At 35.0% G+C, this 19,322-nt stretch overlaps 2 protein-coding genes across 3 annotated transcripts; one reads left to right on the top strand and one right to left on the bottom strand.

Moving 5' to 3' along the window:
- Positions 1-1,111: 1,111 nt before the first annotated feature.
- Positions 1,112-11,186, top strand: LOC108203683 (protein RRC1). 2 transcript variants are annotated; one of them, XM_017372737.2, is made up of 18 exons: positions 1,112-1,268; positions 1,483-1,605; positions 1,702-1,837; positions 2,011-2,056; positions 4,835-4,895; positions 4,985-5,137; positions 5,453-5,569; positions 5,662-5,827; positions 6,128-6,240; positions 6,522-6,593; positions 6,940-7,161; positions 7,661-7,719; positions 7,890-7,974; positions 8,307-8,444; positions 8,795-9,019; positions 9,118-9,920; positions 10,145-10,311; positions 10,648-11,186. In XM_017372737.2, the coding sequence occupies exons 2-18, from the start codon at positions 1,531-1,533 to the stop codon at positions 10,929-10,931; spliced, it is 2,922 nt and encodes a 973-aa protein (XP_017228226.1). In that variant the 5' UTR covers positions 1,112-1,268; positions 1,483-1,530; the 3' UTR covers positions 10,932-11,186. The 2 variants fall into 2 exon arrangements, with proteins under 2 accessions (XP_017228226.1, XP_017228233.1); XM_017372744.2 differs by lacking the exons at positions 1,112-1,268; positions 1,483-1,605; positions 2,011-2,056 and having other exon boundaries at positions 1,700-1,837.
- A 123-nt stretch (positions 11,187-11,309) lies between these two features.
- On the bottom strand, positions 11,310-14,344 carry LOC108203688 (probable indole-3-pyruvate monooxygenase YUCCA4). Its single transcript, XM_017372753.2, has 4 exons — positions 13,543-14,344; positions 12,992-13,240; positions 12,762-12,884; positions 11,310-11,646 (listed from the first exon to the last, which is right to left on the bottom strand). The coding sequence occupies exons 1-4, from the start codon at positions 14,176-14,178 to the stop codon at positions 11,431-11,433; spliced, it is 1,224 nt and encodes a 407-aa protein (XP_017228242.1). The 5' UTR covers positions 14,179-14,344; the 3' UTR covers positions 11,310-11,430.
- Positions 14,345-19,322: the final 4,978 nt, after the last annotated feature.

Here is a 19,322-nt window from a genome sequence, read left to right as displayed (position 1 = left end):
TTATCATGAACTAGCAAATTGAACACTTGCAGTATATCATGATCAATGTTCATCTATTAATAAATCGATTTATAATATTGTATTCAAACTCGATTATTAATAAATCAAACCAAATACGAACTAAGCTCTTTTTGAGTGGAATGCCAAGTCAGCATCAACTCATGATAATCAAATTTAAATTAGAGTGCATTTCGTGCACCTGCATGAAACAAGAACATACCAAATACATCTTTTATCGACATAAAGATAGGAAATGGAATAATAAATTATAGAATGAAAGTAACATTATATTATTTAAATTTACAACATAGTGATACATAAATCATATACACACTCATCCGTTTAAAATACATGTCCACTTTAGAAAAAAACTGTTTCAGAATACTTGTCCACTTCAACTTTTGATAGAAATTTATATTTTCAAAATCAACTCTGTATCATATATTTCTAATTTATATTTTATAAATCAATCATATAGAGCACATCATATTCAATTGATGACTTAACTCAATTTCCCCCCTCAAAATCTGTCGTTTTTAAACTATGTAATTTTAGAAAGTGGACATGTAATTTGAACTGGATGGAGTAATAAAATATATAATCTCAAATAAATATAAAAAGATTTGGTACATGACATCTTGGATAATCTGAAAAATTTGATGGGAAATGTATTTAATTGAATATTTTAACATATTAATAATCTATTAGTATTAAATTTTATAGATAATTTTAATTTTAAGTAGATCATAACATAATTCAAATAAAGTCTCTTAAAATTAATGTTGGATTTTTTAGATTCAAGCACAAATTCTTAAAAATTAATGTTTATAAAGAAATCTCAAAAAATATAATATATTTTAATAAATGTCTCATAGTGCAACAGTGCCATCAGATTTGACAAAATTTAAATATCATATTATAATTTAAATTCCTACTAGATATTTAAGAATAGGGTAAAATATTAGTTATTATGCAACCTTAATCTTATTCTTGAATAAAAACTTACACAAAGAATTCATAAACGATAATAATATGTAAAATTATAAAAGTTGACACCAAACAGGAAATACAACTGTACCAATAAAAAATCGAAAACACAAAAAAGCCCTTAAACCATATTTCGTTCTTCAGCCCAAATCTCTCTCTCTCTCTCTCTCTCTCTCTCTCTCTCTCTCTCTCTCTCTCTCTCTCTCTTCTCGATAATAAAATATATAATTAAATTATTCACACAGCCTCAAGCTCGTCTCTCTTCGCGACGCCCAAATCTCGTAATTTCTTCGACTCTTATCTCAATCGTGCATTTAATTAACACGTTTTTTGATTAATTAACTGTTTGATTATGTTTCTAGGGTTTCATAATCTACGTATATGTGTGTATCACTCTTTGTTTTTTTGCAGTTAGTGTAGTTTGTTTTGATTATGTTTGTGTGTTTGTTGAATAGATGATTGTTATGCAAATCTGATACGAGTGTTTGTGTTCAGGAATGATTGTTTAGGGTTTTTGTGTTGGTTGAGAAAGTTAGATAGAAAATGAGCTCTTTCTCGATTACGAGGAAGAAGACGCCGTTTCAGAAGCATCGAGAAGAGGAGGAAGCTAAGAAAAAGGTAGGTTAGTTTGCGGGATATGTTGAAATATTGGCTGATTTTTGATGTTTTGAGGTTTTTTGCGAGGGGTTAATAGTGTGTTTATTTTGATTGCAGAGGGCGGAGGATGAAACAGCGCGGTTATATGCGGAGTTTGTGGAGTCGTTCCAGGATGATAGTGTGCCGGGGTCTAAGACGTTTGTTAGAGGAGGGACGATTAATCCTAATGACAAGCTGAAGACGGATACTGAAGGTTGGTGTTATGTAGATAGATTGTTTATGTTATGTTTTTTGAGGGTTCTATTTTTTTTTTTTGAGGTATTTTATTATGTTTTTGCTGCGCATTGCGGAGTAAATCAATGATTTTTCTTTTACATGGACACATTAATAAAAACATGGACCTTTCTATTCATTCACGGATGGCAGGTGGAAATTCCAAAGATGGGGTATCTGGTTCCAAGAAGGGGAGTAGGTAAATGAATGCTTTTGATTAACCAAGTTACAATGCTCTTATGATAAAACATCCTAAGTGCAAAAAGTAAAATGTTGGTTATCAACATAAGGATACTCTTTTACCATTAAGTTTCACGTGTACAATTGCACTTGGACTTTCGGATATGACGGATAGTGGTGTGCTTTCCTTCTCTTCGTTCTTGCAATCCAAATATAAGTAGAGAAGAGTTCACAGTAGCCTTGAGATTGTTTAATTTTAAATGCGTTTTATTGCTGGTTGATTCACTTAAATAGTATATTTGACTACATCTTATATGTGGTAGAATACATGAGTGAAGATTCGTATAAACTATGCAAGTGTACTTATCTGAAATGAAGGTATAGTAGGAGCTACCACTCATTTGAATTAGTTGATACCTGATAGATTTATTTGCCAGTAAGCTTTTCTATCATGTCATTATACATTGATGAAATAATCTTTTCAAGTTGAAAATTTGAAAAAGAGTGAATCACTTTGTTAAAGTAGCAGAAAGTAAACTATCAAGTATCAAGGCATCATGAAAAGCTATGCACACACCATCATCGGACTTCTTTTCCCGTTTATTCTTTCTATTTGATGAGTCTTTTTTTTTTTTTGACAAGTTCCCTGCAATGTAGATCTAGAGTAAAGATTAAATTGTAAACCTTTAGGGCTTTACCTAGCAACAGCCCTATGGTATCTACACTGAATGACTAGGGAGGTAGTGCATTTATTTTTACTGTCCATATAGAAGTGAATGTGACATTGCGACTGTAATTGTTGGTGTTATTTTCCAAGCATCAAAGGCATGAATTATCCAATGTAGTCACCAGTCAATTAGGATTAGGCACAACGTTCACGGAACCAAGGTGAAGTTTGTGGTAAAGTCAAAAAGATCAAAGAAGTGTCTTGAAGTTGGCCAATTCGTATGGAAAATGGATTTTGGATTGAATAGAAGGGACAATTTTTTAGCTGAACTACTGTCTTCTCTAAATATATAGCAGTGAAGAAATTTGTTGAGATTAACTTTATATTGTGAGGAAATTGTGCATTTGTGAGATTTACAGATATTGTAGTAGGGAGTGTTAGTGATTTTCATTAGCTTTAACTTTTAAAGTTTGATAAAAGTACAAGCAGTGGTGGCGCATGTTTTTGCTTTATGTATCAACTAACGAGCACCCTAATTATCACCAATCTTGTTTATATCCAGATTTCCATCCTTTTTCTAACCCTGTGAGTTGTCATACGTTATTGTCACTCTTAACTCCTAAGAGCAGGCTTTTTTGTAAAGATTTCCATTGGACTGTTTTGAAAGATGTTGAACATTAAGAATTTTTTGATTTTATAAGAAATATTTTGAGAAGCTGCAAAAAATTTAAATCTGTCCAGGTAGTAAAGACAGTAAGTGAAATAGCATAGAATAACATGAAAAATCAATACAGTAGAAAATGCTCCTGTAAATACTAGTTTTTGCCTACTCCGGCCACCTTTCCGTTCAGCCTAAAAACAGTACGTTCTTATCTGGAATTTCCTTAACCCTACCTCACCCCCTCAATTAGGTGGTCTCAATATCTACAAAAAATATGGAAACCTTATCCAGCATCTACATGATTTCATGTCCTTGTTTAAGGCAAACAGCCTGTCCTTATCCTGCATACTCTGTAGCCTGCTTCTTATCCCTTGACCAATACATGCTCCATGCTCCGCTGCTCACCAATTCTGTCGTTTGTCTTAAGCGGGACTTAGCCTGAACACTACCATATTTTCTCTTACTTTATTTGTAATAAGCATGACTCGTAGCTTTAACCTGGAGGCCTTGTTTCATATTCTTTCTGACATGACAACCACATACCCAATATATAAGCAACATCCTCGTTTTCGCGACTTCTAACTTCCTCTATTGTACTTTCTTGATTGTTTAAACAGAGATCCATCTAATAGCAATCAACAAACAGTCATATCTGATTTTAGCTTTTGTTTTATGGGACAAAGTAATACATATTACATAATTGAAAAGGCAAAGATAACATGTCCATTTCCGCTTTAGATATTTTTGTAAAACTATATATAATCCTCGTGTGATATAATATTGTGAGATGTTGGCAAATTTTTGTATTCTAAAAGCTATAATGATGTTGACTTATTTGCTGAACATGGTTTACTAAATATTCAATCTCTGATGATGGATTCGGTTTTGTTGTACTTGTTGCTATCTTTCTGTGGATTTAGGCTCATCTCTGTCGGTTGATTATAAGAAATAGCAGATATTGTAATTTTGGCCTTTTGATTATGAAGTGGTGGTATGACATTAAAGAATCGGGGGGTCACAAGCGTGTTTATGGTAAGAAATAGGACTATAAGATAGAGAGGCCTTTGATGGATGGATCATGGATATTGTGATTTTCTTGAAACGAGGGGGTGATAATGTACTAAAATTTCTATACCTTTTGATCTAGTGATCAGCGATCACTGTTTGTGAAGCTTTGACCAGATTGTCATTGGAATCGTTTGCCATTGTTCTACATTAGACAAGCTAGGACCTCAAAACTGATTTATAGCAAACATGCTAAACTTTTTTTATTTTACTTGTAATATGAATAATATAATTTCTTTTATAAGCTTAATAACACATAGTTTAGACTTTCTCTAGGACAATTAGAGAAAAGTATAGGTTAAAGTTCAAATTTTTTTAGAACAGTTTGCAATACTTGTGAAGATTTGAGCTGAAAAAGATAACAGTATGCCAGTTTTTAGCAAGCGATCCTTCCATCTCTGCAGGTATGTTCCATCTTTCTTACCACCTCCAATGGCAACCAAGGGAAAAGATTTTGAGAAAAAGGTAATTGCAATTTAATGTCCCTTTCTTATTCCATGGAAGAGCAGGTGGGTTATGTCAAGTAATATTTTACTTAAATATGATATTTGCAGAAGGAGGATGAGAGGCCTAAGGAAAAAGAGAAAGGGAAATCTCGGAATATTGATCATTTTATGGAAGAATTAAAGCACGAGCAAGAAATGAGGGAACGGCGCAACCAAGAGCGTGAACACTGGCGTGATGGTCGTCATACTGATAACTCTTCTGTAAGAAACTGCTTGATATAATCTGCATGTGTACCAGATTACAATTCTATATATGGCCAGTTTAACTGTATTGTTGTTTGACATCAGCACCTCTCTAGAATTTGAATTTTTGATGATATTGTATGTATAGCATCTACTATGTGCTATAAATTGGCTATAGGATCTGCCTTTTAACTTGTGAAAGTTTAGCTTTTGATGTGGATGCTGAAATGATTATTTTGATATATTGACATGTGAAATTAGCAGATCGTTTCCTCTTGCACGTAATTATAGTTATTATTTCACAAGTGAATACTGAATCGTATTCTTTCTCAGCTGTCCAGCAGATTTGATGAGCTGCCTGATGATTTTGATCCCAGTGGTAAGCCTGGCTCATTTGATGATGGAGATCCACAAACAACAAATCTATATGTGGGGAATCTTGCGCCCCAGGTTGAATCCTTAATTGTGTGATACAGTTATTTTTCTCACTTTCACATAAAACTGTTGACGTAAAAACAAGTTTCTTTGATGTTATATTCTAGGTAGATGAGAGTTTTCTTCTCCGTACTTTTGGAAGATTTGGACCTATTGCCAGTGTGAAAATAATGTGGCCCAGAACAGAAGAGGAACGTAGACGACAAAGAAACTGTGGGTTTGTAGCTTTTATGAACAGAGCGGATGGACAGGCTGCTAAAGATGAGATGCAAGGTTATACCTTGCTTCTCTTAATAATGTGCAATTGTCGTAATTATACATAATATCTACTTGATCAACATAGGACTAGGCCTTTATGATGTAATCTATCTCGTGATAGTTTAAGTTGTGGCATTTCAGAATGAGAAATCTGGATCTGAGATTTGAGCATTTGGTTTATAAACATTGGATACTTGTGCATATTCTATTATCTGAATTTACTGCAAATTGATTTATATACATTCCTATGACGTGCATGGCTATGTAGTATGTACATACACGTGGTTAGTTAAATATATTTTTCCTTTTGGACAGGGGTTATTGTTTATGAATATGAGTTAAAGATTGGGTGGGGCAAATCTGTTTCCCTTCCATCACAAGCGCTGCCTGCTCCACCTCCAGGACATATGGCTATCAGGAGTAAAGAGGTTCATGTTTGATTTAATTTTATTAATTAGTTTGTATATGTGCATTTCTTTTTTTTTTTCTTTTAATTTTATTATAAATCTCGTGGACAGATATATTAGGAGGTTGTTTGAGTAGTTTAGTTAAAGGATTCCTAATATGAAAATTTATAGGTTATATATTAAATGTGCTAGTTGCTAGGTTATATATCAAATGTATTAGTTGCTAGGTTATATATCAAATGTATTAGTTGCTTACATATGTATATATATGCACATTAAGATATCTTTTCTGTGATTCACAGGGTGCAACTGTCATCTTATCTGGTCCATCCGGCCCTCCTGTGACTTCAGTACCGAGCCAGAACTCTGAATTGGTAAATTCTTTAGTCTACTTGATTTATTGTCAAACATTACATGTTATCATGCATCTGTATGTAATAGAGTTTGAGTTCAGTCTTGAGGACCCTGTATGGGTTGGGATTACTATTTTTAGGCCATAGCATTTTCACATTATGTACCAATTTAAATTCTTAACATCAGTGCCTCTCTCTCTCTCTCTCTCTCTCTCACGCACACACACACAATATTAATTCATTATTGTTGTTTTCAATGCGGAGCAGAATATACCATTATCACATTGTGTACCAATTAAAAAATGCAACTCTAGTGCCTATTTCTCATTATGAATAATTCCTTTACTAATTTGTTATGTCTTTGCAGGTTCTTACTCCTAATGTGCCAGATATAAAGGTTACTCTTCCTGAAGATGATCATCTTCGCCATGTAATCGATACAATGGCTCTCTACATTCTGGATGGAGGTTGCGCTTTTGAGCAAGCTATTATGGAGAGAGGCCGCGGAAATCCTCTTTTCTCGTTTTTGTTTGAACTTGGATCGAAGGAGCATACCTACTATGTCTGGAGGTTGTACTCCTTTGCGCAGGTACATTCAATGTAATAAGAAACTTCTGGAATACCTTTTTTAGATCAGCTTAGGGTTAGTATGTTTTGCAAGAATGATTTGCTGGAGACAGTACCTTTGTTACATCTGTGCAAGATTGGTTTGCGGTGGTTTGTGAAGCTTGAGTGATTAATTCTACGTATTTTTGTTGATTTATTATTAATTTTAATTTTTTTTACTTATGCAGAGTTTTATTTGTTTGAAAAAATATATAAGAATATTTCACCAACAGCCTTTTGGTCCAATTGTATCTCTCTTGCTACCTTCATGGGATGGCGAAGGTTTCTTAGAATTTTAGTTATTGGTAGATGGAACAGCTGAGATGACTAGTTGGCTGGTCTGTAGTGATAAATCTGTAAAATGAGATCTGTGTAACATCCATCTGACATAGGAGAAAAATACAACACTTGCCAAATATGTACTGCATAAAATGACTTAAAGTAGCATATGAAACAATGTAAATTATTCCGTTCTTGTGCAGGGTGATACACTTCAGCGCTGGCGAACTGAGCCTTTTATCATGATAACCGGTAGCGGGAGGTAATGCATAAAATATGTTTTCTTAGGTTGCTATTATGCTTTAAATTCTTTTATATTTTTTTGCTAAATATTAGTATGCTTTAAAGTTACGTGACTTTAGATGACAAATGATTTTTCTGGACATTTTATGTGATTCAGTACTCACTTTTTTCCTTAAAAATTATGTTTAGATGGATTCCCCCTCCTCTGCCAATTGCTAAAAGCCCAGAGCTTGAAAAGGAGTCTGGATCTACATATGCTGCTGGTAGAAGCAGGGTACTCTCTGTTCTGATCCTGTACAATATTACATCCAACAAATAAGCTGGTTTATTATGGTGCATGCTCGTATACACTGAGAGAGATGTGCACTTTTTATACATATCAAACAATGAGAAGCAAAAATACAAATCTATCCACATCTCTCTCTCTCTCTCTCTCTCTCTCTGTCTATGATGACATGGAATGCATTTAATATTACTGCTATTGTGCATCAAGTAGCGCCATGTCAGCATGATGGCATAGTGTGCATTGAAGATTACTGCTCTTGCACATCTGATACAGTATAGTGTAACACTTGTCTTTACTAAAGTTCTCGTCATCCTGTATAGCGTATAGAGCCCGAACGGACACTTACTGATTCTCAAAGAGATGAATTTGAAGATATGCTGCGGGCCTTGACTTTAGAAAGAAGTCAGATAAAAGAAGCTATGGGCTTTGCTCTGGATAATGCTGATGCCGCTGGAGAGGTAATTTCAGCGCAAATGCCTATATCTGAATATATGTATGCATGTCCAACATATTCACCTCCATGTGGGAAATAGTAATGTAGTGTTTATATGCTACACATTTTAGTTTAGTGAGTAAACCTAATTATGACTTTGTCTGTTTTAGTTTTCATCCTACCACATCAATCACATTTTCCGAAAGCATGCAATTGATTGTTATTGAATAATGTTTTTCTTTTAGTATGAATTGTACTCGCAAGCTAGAAATCTACTATAGAAGGAAACAGAAATAAGGGAAAAGGGATGGAAGAATTTTAGTTTCTTAATCTGAAGTGTTCTTGAGTGTTTATGTCGGTGTTTCATGCTTGCAGATTGTTGAAGTTTTGACAGAGTCTTTGACTCTAAAAGAAACTCCTATTCCTACTAAAGTTGCTAGGCTCATGCTTGTCTCGGACATCCTTCACAATAGCAGTGCTCCTGTAAAAAATGCATCTGCTTATCGCACCAAATTTGAAGCAACTTTACCAGATATAGTGGAGAGCTTCAATGACTTGTATCGTAGTATATCGGGCAGGATTACTGCCGAGGCACTTAAGGTATATTTCATAGCAATTGGCTCTCATATTTAATGTGTTTGGTTTGCTTGTGGTCCTTTATACTTTGGTTTGATACATTTATCACCAATACGCTGCAGGAACGAGTTCTCAAGGTTCTTCAAGTATGGGCGGACTGGTTTCTCTTTTCAGATGCATATGTGAATGGATTACGTGCCACTTTTCTTAGATCCGGGAGTGGTGGGGTAGTTCCTTTTCATTCCATATGTGGTGATGCACCAGAGTTAGAAAAGAAAATAAACCCTGGTGATACAAGTGATGCAATAAAGACCAATCAAGATGCAGCACTGGCAATGGGAAAGGGAGCAGCCACACAGGAACTCTTAAATCTTCCAATTGGCGAGCTTGAAAGACGCTGCAGGCATAATGGATTATCTCTTGTAGGTGGTAGAGAAACAATGGTTGCAAGATTGCTTTATCTGGAGGAGGCAGAAAAACAGAGGGGCTATGAACTAAACGATGACTTGAAATATGCTCAGATTCATTCAAGTTCTGGTAGGTATGCAGGTGGGCAGAAAGAAACAATTACTGAGATGGAGTCTGCGGGGTCTTCAGCATTGATTCGTAACAGGGTAGATGAGTTGCCATCACAAGGTAAAGGATCTGGTATATTGGCTCCTACCATTCCCATACCGCAACCTGAATTAAGAGCGTTTACAGATAAAGGTAGAAATGAACCCATGCTAACAGCCTCTAAGTGGGCAAGAGATGACGATGAAAGGGACGACGAACAGAATACAAGTACTAGGGATCTTGGGCTAACATATTCATCTTCTGGGAGTGAGAATGCTAATGATGAGATTCACAAGTCTGTTGAGGTGGACATGACAACTGATGCAAGTGTTCTGGTGCATCCTGATACTGGGATTACTGAAGAACAAAGGTATGCTTTATGCTAATATCTGTTGTGTTATATATGCCACTATCCCAAATACTTTCATGCGAGTTTTAGTGTATACTTTAGTTCAGTCTATTGGCGGTGGTGGTTGTTGAATCATTACTGTGAATCCGATCTGCTTTTGTTATATATCTTCTTCTGCTGGGTATTGAAGTGCAACATCTTTTCCTTTCCTTTTCTGGTGCTTGACTGATGAATTTTTGTTTCAGACAAATATTAAGACGTATTGAAGTTTCTTTAATTGAGTATCGGGAATCCCTTGAGGATCGGGGAATAAAAGATGTCGCGGAAATCGAGAAGAAGGTCGCAATCCATCGAAAGCATCTGGAGTCGGAATTTGGATTAGTACATTCTAATGAAAATGCTCCAATCAGCAGTAAGTGCTCCTTTAATATTCTGCTGGTCAATCAAACAGGGGTCACTGATGATATTGGATTTTTTTAATTTTGTAAGAGGAATCCGATACAAATTGAATGCCCTTTGATTTTTTTGATGCTATTGAATTAGGATGGTAGATAATATGTTGCCTTTATATCGAATTGTGGTAGTGCTGATACTGAGAAATGTTTGACTGCATTATTGTATCAGAAAGATACAATTGCAGGGGGTAGGGCGTTTATGCAGTTGTATAAAATGTTTGACCGGGAATTTTCTTTTTTTCATGTTATTAAAATAACTTTCTTAATAAATCTCGTGACCTCTGTACCTGCAGAAAAACCATCGTCAGATAGAAGGGAGAGACGAGATGAGTCTCGTGAATCATCAAGAAAGCGTACTCGCAGTCATAGCAGAAGCAGAAGCCCTCAGCGAAAATCAAGTAGAGACAAGGAAAGGGAAAATGAGGGTGACAGAGATAAAGAAAGACACCGGGACAGAGCCCATGAGTTGGAAAGTGAAAGACGAAGGGATCGGGAGAAGAGTGGAAGCAGGGAAAGGGATGATGGCAGGGACAAGGGTCGAGAAAGAGACAGGGATAGAAGGAGAAGAATGAAATGAGTTACTCTCACGAGGTCTCGAAGCAAGTTCAAGTTGTACTAGGATGAGAATTTCAGTACCAATAATCCTAGTGCTTTCAGATTTCACTGCCCTTACTGTTGTATCTCTTTATTCAATTTTCGTGTTGCAACCTTATTATGATTCTGGCTTGTGGATGATCTCAAGAGGATCTACTTAGATAGAAAAGGTTGGGCACTGATAACAGGGACATGAGTTGATAGATATTCTAAATTTTATGTGATCAATTATGCTTCATCTCAGCTTTCAAAATTTATAGTGCCTCAATTTTGAACTTCAACTTTTAAGGAATTATGGTGTCATTCATGTTTGATGGATATGCGTCGCGTGTGTATATATATATATATAGTAGTATATGTTAGGAAATTTGTTTGGAACATCTTTCTTCCAGGGGAAGAGAAATAAACCAAAATGCATCACATTTTGTTTAAAACCTTGCTGTTACCTCTGAATCTACCTTCTGCATAGTTAAACAACAATCTTATGTTTGTAAGACAGCAATTGACCTACAGCTATTGTTGCAGTCTTTACATGATTTCAAATGATCAGCAATATCTCTGGCAATATTAAGCGCATCTGATGCAGTACCAAGAAGGCCTTTCTTGCTGAATCCCACCGTATACAATCCGTTCTTTCCTTTCCACCCATTTCCGTTCGACGCCTTTTGCAATCCGTCTTCTGTAATTAGCTCATTTCCCTGCGGTTTATCAAAAAAATAAAGTAAGCCAAACCCGACATATATATATATTTACAAAATACAAAGTATTGCATTTTTTTTAAAAATTTAAAATGCTGATACATGACTCTACTAAGACTTGAACCTCGACCTCTTAATGTCAAAAACATATTCGGAAGAAAAATCCGAGGGATTACAATAATAAATCTTGGTATAATTTTTCCTCTGTACCAACATGGCACTTGTAGCTAAGATTAATGTTTTTCCAGCAAGACTTGCATAGTTGCATAGTTACAACTTACATGGTCACCTGTTATTCCAATGTGGATTTCTTCTACAGATTTAACTTTTGGTTGTTTCTAAATAATTATGAAATGTGACAGTTACATCTCATCAATATAAACAATTTCACATCAAGAGTAGTGTCTGGAAGCAAGGATAATCCAAACAACTAACAGGAAGATATTCCCTTTTATTTGCCCAGGGGCCATCAGTGAACATACACAAGGAACTTTTGTAGGGTACCTAGTGCTTAAACAAGTCCAAAACTATATGACTGATGATAAGATAACAGTAAAAACAGATGTATATTTACACACAAGCACAGAGCAGAGTCTGCTTGGACACAGTGTCAAAAATTTGCAGTAAATTACAAAACTGTCAGTTCATATTGATATTGTTCTTGGAATCTCCACTTAAGCACCATAGGATTCTACTAATTGTGGAGCACATGCATAGTTCTAAAAATCTCCGATTTGGCTGATTAATCCTGTGCAAGGGTGCAAGGTGCTTGCCCGATTCGATTTTTAAAATCTGAATAATCATTATGATTTTTGAAATGAAATGTTATATAGTAAATTAAACTAATGTATTAAATATTATAAGATATTCGATTTTTAATCCAATTAATCCTGAATCAGCACCTCTAATAGTTAATCCCGATTCTCGATTTTTACAACCATGAGCATACTTAAACTGCTTAAATATTTGGGGAGTCATTTTTCGTGTTTCCGATATTTTTAAAGTACCAAATCAAACCAAACGTACCCGTATTTTCAACGACAAATTAACTACAAAATTTTGTAGGAACCGAGAAATAAAAACACAGTACTGCTGCTCATGCAGTCATGCATTACCTTAAGCCAAAATGGGACATTGCTCTTGTAGCCTGTAGCCAATACTATAGCATCAAATTCTCTCTCTTGGCCATCCATGAATTTGGCCCCATTGCTTGTTATCTCTTTCACTCCTACCATTACCTTAAAAAGACAAAGATATTTAAATAAAAAAACATGGATATCTCCGAGAATGCATGACACTGAATTCTGACATATTTGGCTCACTGGTATATTGTTTTTGATTTTACCTTAATTTCACCAGATTTTATATGTGACAGAGCTCCTCCATCAAGAATAGGAGTCTTTCCGGTGGCATTTTTGAGCTCAATCGGGCCGGTTTTCGGTCTTCTGAGACCTAATTTCTCTGTTTTGCCAAGGATAGAGTTGCACATTAGTATGAGGAACTTGTCAACTAGTCTTAGAGGAAACCATTTGAGAAGGGCCATTGCTATTCCAAATGTAGAGCACCCAAACATCTCTCTGGGTAAAACATGCACCTGAAATTTATGAAATGAGCAAGTCACAATGAGCACTGAGCAGAACCAAGAAAATAAAAATTCCCACATCAATAAAGGATTCAATGTAATCAAGTCAGAATTGTTACAGCTTTTCTCAGTTCTAAATATTACAAGAAAACATGAATTTGACACATGCACATAGCACATCTCAGCCTATATTAACCAAGTCACAGAGAGAGAGAGAGAGAGAGAGGGAGAGAGGGGGGGGGGGGGGATGGGAGAGAGAGAGAGTTGAACTTAGGGAGAGGGGGAGAGAGAGAGGGAGAGAGAGTTGAACTTACAGAGTTTCTAACAACCAAATGAGGAATGGCATTGTGCTTACAGAGATCCAAACTAACTTCCATACCAGAATTCCCACACCCCACAACCAATACCCTCTGTTTCTTAAACTCACCACCTGATCTATACTCACTTGTATGCACCACAGGCCCATCAAACCTCTCAATCCCACCAATCTCAGGAATAAAAGGCTCTGCATTTTCCCCTGTTGCCACCACAAGCCACCTCGAAACATACTCACAATCCTGACTAAAAACCCTCCAAAACCCACTCAAAGAATCAAACTCTGCCCTCTCCACCACTTGTTTAAACCTGGGCTGAATCCCAAAATGCTGAGCATAAGCCTCAATGTATGAAATGAAGTGGTGCTTTGTTGGGTACTTGGGAAAGTTCCTCGGAAAACCAAAGAAAGGAAGCTCACAAAAGTTCTGAGGGAGGTGGAGCTTGAGAAAATCATAAGTCCTTTTTTGCCATAATGAAGCTAAACAATCATTCCTCTCAAGAACTAAAGAAGTGATGTTGTTTTTCTTGAGACAAGCTGAGACTGCTAGCCCAGATGGTCCTGCACCTACTATGATTGCTCCATCCACCCAAACACCCTTTGTTTCATCCTTTATGTCTTCTTTGAAGCCCCTCATTTTAAGCCAAGAATCAAGAATGTATATTTGGGAAGTGAAGAAATGAAGGGGTGTGTTATAAGACTGAAGTTGTAAGTGGGAAAGAGTGTGAATTTGGTAAAATGATGTAGTGGGTTGGTAGATGAATGCAGAGGAATGAGGGACTTGTGTAGTGTTCAGAGAGTGATATTAATGCATAGAATGCAGCAGAGGTTTTAAGAGAGAAGTGGAAGGTAGATAGACACAGAGGGGTTTAATAGACAAAGTATGTGCAGAGAGATTGAGAGAGATTTGAGAGAGGGAGGGAGGGAGAGACTGGGAGAGAAATTTGAGAGAGGGAGGGAGAGAGAGATTTGAGAGAGAGGGGGAGGGAGAGAGGGTGAATCTTAGTTTTCTTTTATTGTAAAAATTGCATTGCTGGTCTATTCCATATTTTGTTAAATATTTGTGAAGTTGTTGCTATAAACAAGTGTTGAATTCTTGGCTACTAATCTAAAGTAGATTTTAATATTTTATGTACGCTGATGACTGATCCTTTTGTTTTATTAGGATCTCAAGATAAGCATATGGATCCTTTCAACTGATTGAGCTGCCTAGGTGTCTAGTCTGAACTTTGAGTGCAAAAATGGAGTACCAAATCTTAAGCTAGAGCTGCCAAAATTAGTTTACAAATGGGGTTAACTATGGGGCGGTTTGACTGAGTTTAAAATAAGTGTTTCTTGCTTAAAATAAAAAAGTGAAGTAGAAGTGAGAAGCAAGTTAAGACTTATAAGTGATTAAAGTATTTGAGAAATAAATAGAAGTCGTGAAACAAAAGTTAGCATTCCTAACTTTTTATAAGTTCTTCTTGTCTTTTTTTTATACAAACGGTACGAATAAGTGCTTCTAACTTATAAATCCAGAAGCTGGAAAGCCCAGCCAAACACCCCTATATGTCAATTTCGAGAGGTTTCATGACATTCCAAATTTGTTCATAAGATAAATTTGGAATTCTTACATTTTTTGTTTAATTTATATCTTTCAAGGTGATGGGTGAGAATCCAACCCCTCTAGCCCTAATTCTCTAACCCTATAAATTATCAAATACAAAGTTTTATATTTGAATAAATCACAATACTATAGCACTATAAAAATAAAAGCACTCATTCTTTGACCTGTGAAATAGTAATTCTGACCGAAGCCGCGAAGCGTGACTGCATTAACAAGACATTTTGTTTATATTTTCAAAACTTGCATTTAAGTAATTTACCCCCTATTGCTGTTCACCCTACTACCAGGCCTGTCCAGCCTCTGCAAAATCTAATCTTAGATTTGTAGAATCAAGAAATATCCTTGCAAATACCTTTACCAACATTTAAAACATTGCAACAAAAAATAAACGCAACAATACAATGTAATAGTACTATGGTTGGTACAGTATGAATAACCGAAGTGGTCACCCTTACAATTTGAAAAAGGCTTGAATTCGGATTTCGGATTCTGACTCTCTTTCACACGAAAATTAAAAAAATTAAGTTTCAAATTTCAAATCTCACCGATGTCTCAAACCAACTTCTAAAAAAAAATTCATTTCACTCATATAAAAGCATAGTGATTATGTGACCGTGTGCTTTAACTTGAAACAAAAAAGCATTTATGGCTTGGTGAGAAGTTGTATATAAGTGAAAAATAACTTTCAATTTATATGTTTGGATAAGTTTTTTTTTTGTATTGACAGCTTATCTGGTATTTATATAATAAAATATGATAAATTATCTTTTAAAGTGATTTCTTACATTTTAGTGAAATCAAATTTTAAAAAAAATAAAAATCTCTCACAAAACTAGTACTTTCAATTTCTCAGATTCAGACTTACAAATCGGAAGTTGACTTATAAGTTACTTTCTAAAAGATACAAATAATTATTTCTGACTTATAAGTTCAGAAAAGCCGGGCTATCAAACAATATATTTAGTGCTAAGTGCTAACAGTAGTACTAATGTTGTGGTTAGACAAATATGATGGCGTGGGATTTGGGATCTGTGAAGGGAAGGCTGTGAAGATCTCATAGAGGGAGAGGGAATCTAGGTTAGGAATTTAGGAGCTTTAGTTGGCGTCCACTTCATATTTTTTGGTTTTATGTAGCTGCTGTCCTTTATTTATTTTTAACATCTTGTTAGTTTTTCGGTTTGCAAATCCTAATTTTATTCTGCATGCATTGCCAGAACTTGGGTGACAATTCATTCACGGCCAATATTCAAGTGGACCTCCTACGCTTCTACTAAACACATGCATTTGCAGGGAGTTAAGTTAGTTAAAACATGATTAGCCTAATCACTGATCTACTATATTTGGTACATCAACTGAGACAATTGCTTAACCAAAACTCGTTTTTACAATGATTTTGGTCGATTTTTCGTAATTAACCAGGACTTGCTTTTCAGCTATAAGAGCAACCCCAATGCAAGCTCTCCTTACTCAAATTTGATCTAGGTAGACAAGATTTAGGGGTTAGCATCAAAAATCAGTCCTCCAACACAACTCTCTATCCTCTAAAAATTTTAGGGGAGAGAAAACTCATCCCTTTATTTGAGGGAGCGAAAATCCAACCCCTATAATGCCACATCATCAATATTATCTATAATATAACATATATTTACTCCAACTCTACCTCTTCTCGCATATATTACCTTAAATATCGAATAAATACTAATTTTTAAATTATAGGTAACATGTATAGGTAATACCATTGGAGTAAGAGCATCTCCAACGGTGTTGACTATAATCGTTGGCTAAATTGGACCTGTAAGACATTATGTAAAATTTGCTGAACCTGTAACACATTTTGCTTCAATGATATTGGCTATAATTTAAAAATAGTATGTTATTAATATTTTAGATTATTAAAATAGAATATATCAGTTTAATACGGTAATAAATGATGTGTAATCTTCCTACAGATTTCTTACAGACCTGTAGAGGTTCGACAAATATAGTCATCCATAAGAGGTTGACTAAAATTATAGACAACAGATTAGTGTGGTTGGAGTGCTATTTTTTCAGGATGTTGACTATATTTTTTAATTTTGGAATGCCAACTCATTTTTTAGCCAAGGGTTTTGTATGGTTGGAGATGCTCTAAAACAACTTTTTGCTTACCTATATTTTAGGTGATCATTATTTTATTATATTTTAGATACAGAGATTACCTTGGAGATGCTCTAAGTTTCTTGGGTCATTTTCCAAATAGTATATTGAGATAAGGAAACGTATCATACTATCTGGAATATAATTAAAAACCTGATCTTTGCAAATCAACAACATTAATACAGAGGATTTGCCAAAAAAGGAAACAAACAATTCTTCATTATATCATTATACATCACATATATATATAAGTGAATTAGCGTGACCTCCAATTTCATCTAGCAAATTTGCAATAAGCAAAGTAACACAAATAAATTATCCATATAGTTATTTTCGCTAGCAGTTTTTCATAGTTTTAACACTAGTTCTTGTGTTCACCTGTGCCATCAGTGCAAGGATGCACTATTAGTGCTGATTGCCTGAAATAACGTCCCTTTGGGGCCAAGTGTGTCGATGGCAAATGCGTTTGCACCAGCAAACACAGCCAGGTTCCCAAAGGAGAAGAGGCAACAATACCGAAAGCAGGAGGTGGTTTCCGGTGAATGAAACCTCAGGCGTTCTTGTGATTGCCACCTATCTGCTACCTCTTATTCATTCCCAGTTAAGTGTAATGGTAATAAAATCTCATATAAATCGGTACATTTGTGCATCATAAAGAAAAGTGTGACTTTGTATTCATCATTTTATTCAGCTGAAGGTTACCAGATTGAAAATTATAATTTTGTAGGACGGTGGGAATTAACAAAATAAAACCACTGTCTAGCGAAAAGATAGGGTAACAATTGCAGGAAAAATCACCAAACGGTTCACTTCTTTTTCCTTTTTGGACAAAAGAAACCGGTAAGAGCATCTCCAACCATACTTAGCTAAAAAGTGAGTTGGCAATGCCAAATATAAAAAATTTAGCCAACCTGTTGAAAAAATACCACTCCAACCACATCCATCTGTTGTCTATAATTTTAGCTAACCTCCTATGGATGGCTATATTTGTCGATCCGCTACAAGTCTGTAAGAAATCTGTAGGAATATTACACATCATTTATTACCATATTGAACTGATATATTCTATTTTAACAATTTAAAATATTAATAACATACTAATTTTAAATTATAGTCAACCAATATAACCAACACCGTTGAAGCACAATGTCTTACAGGTTCGGCAAATTTTACATAATATCTTACAGGTCCAATTTTGCCAACGATTATAGCTAACCCCGTTGGAGATGCTCTAACAAGTCTTTCAGTTATCATACAACACAAGTTCCGCAACATAAACTGAAGTTTACCGAATAGTGTTCAATTATAAAAAAAGAATGTCTGCAACATAAAAGAGAGACTCAGTGACGTTTCATTTGCATCTAACCAGGCACCCAAATCCTCTGTTTTCGATCATTTCCATTATCGACCCAACGCGTGTTCATTTGAATGTAAGTTTACTGGGAGATTGAAATTCAGATACTTCAATCCCCATTTTTGAAAGACTACTGATGGGCCTGTAGTAATTAAAATATATACCTGTCATTCCGGTCCCATTGTGTTATTCTTAAATTATAGTTATGTGTTCTATACAAAAATATTTTTCATATATCAGTTTCTTGATTTTTTTATACATATTTTTAAGAATTTTGACCGTATACTTAAAATTATTATTTTAATTTTTTTTTATGAACAAAAATATTAGTATCATATTTTTATTCATAATAAAAATTTTATAATTAATATTTGTAAATGTGTCAAAACTCTTAAAATACATGAAAAAAAAGTCAACATAATAATAATAATATATCCTAACAGAGGGAGTAGTAAATATTTTTGCAAGCCTTACTTTATTCAAATCCGTAATATAGATATAATCAAAATTGCATAATTTCTTTCATGCAATTTGACCTTTTAATTTGACAACTAAGAAATCGATGTTCTAAAGTCTCCGGGCTTCTATAATTTCACAACCGAGACAACCAGTCTTCACATACACCAATTCAGACAGAACTAACCAGCTTAAATTATATTTGTACCGTGTGGTGTTATTATTAGCA

Source organism: Daucus carota, chromosome 1 (genome assembly GCF_001625215.2).
Source record: "Daucus carota subsp. sativus chromosome 1, DH1 v3.0, whole genome shotgun sequence".
NCBI classification, from domain to species: Eukaryota; Viridiplantae; Streptophyta; class Magnoliopsida; order Apiales; family Apiaceae; genus Daucus; species Daucus carota.
The sequence above is the reverse complement of the archived record's forward strand: the minus strand, read 5'-3'. Positions and strand labels throughout refer to the sequence as shown.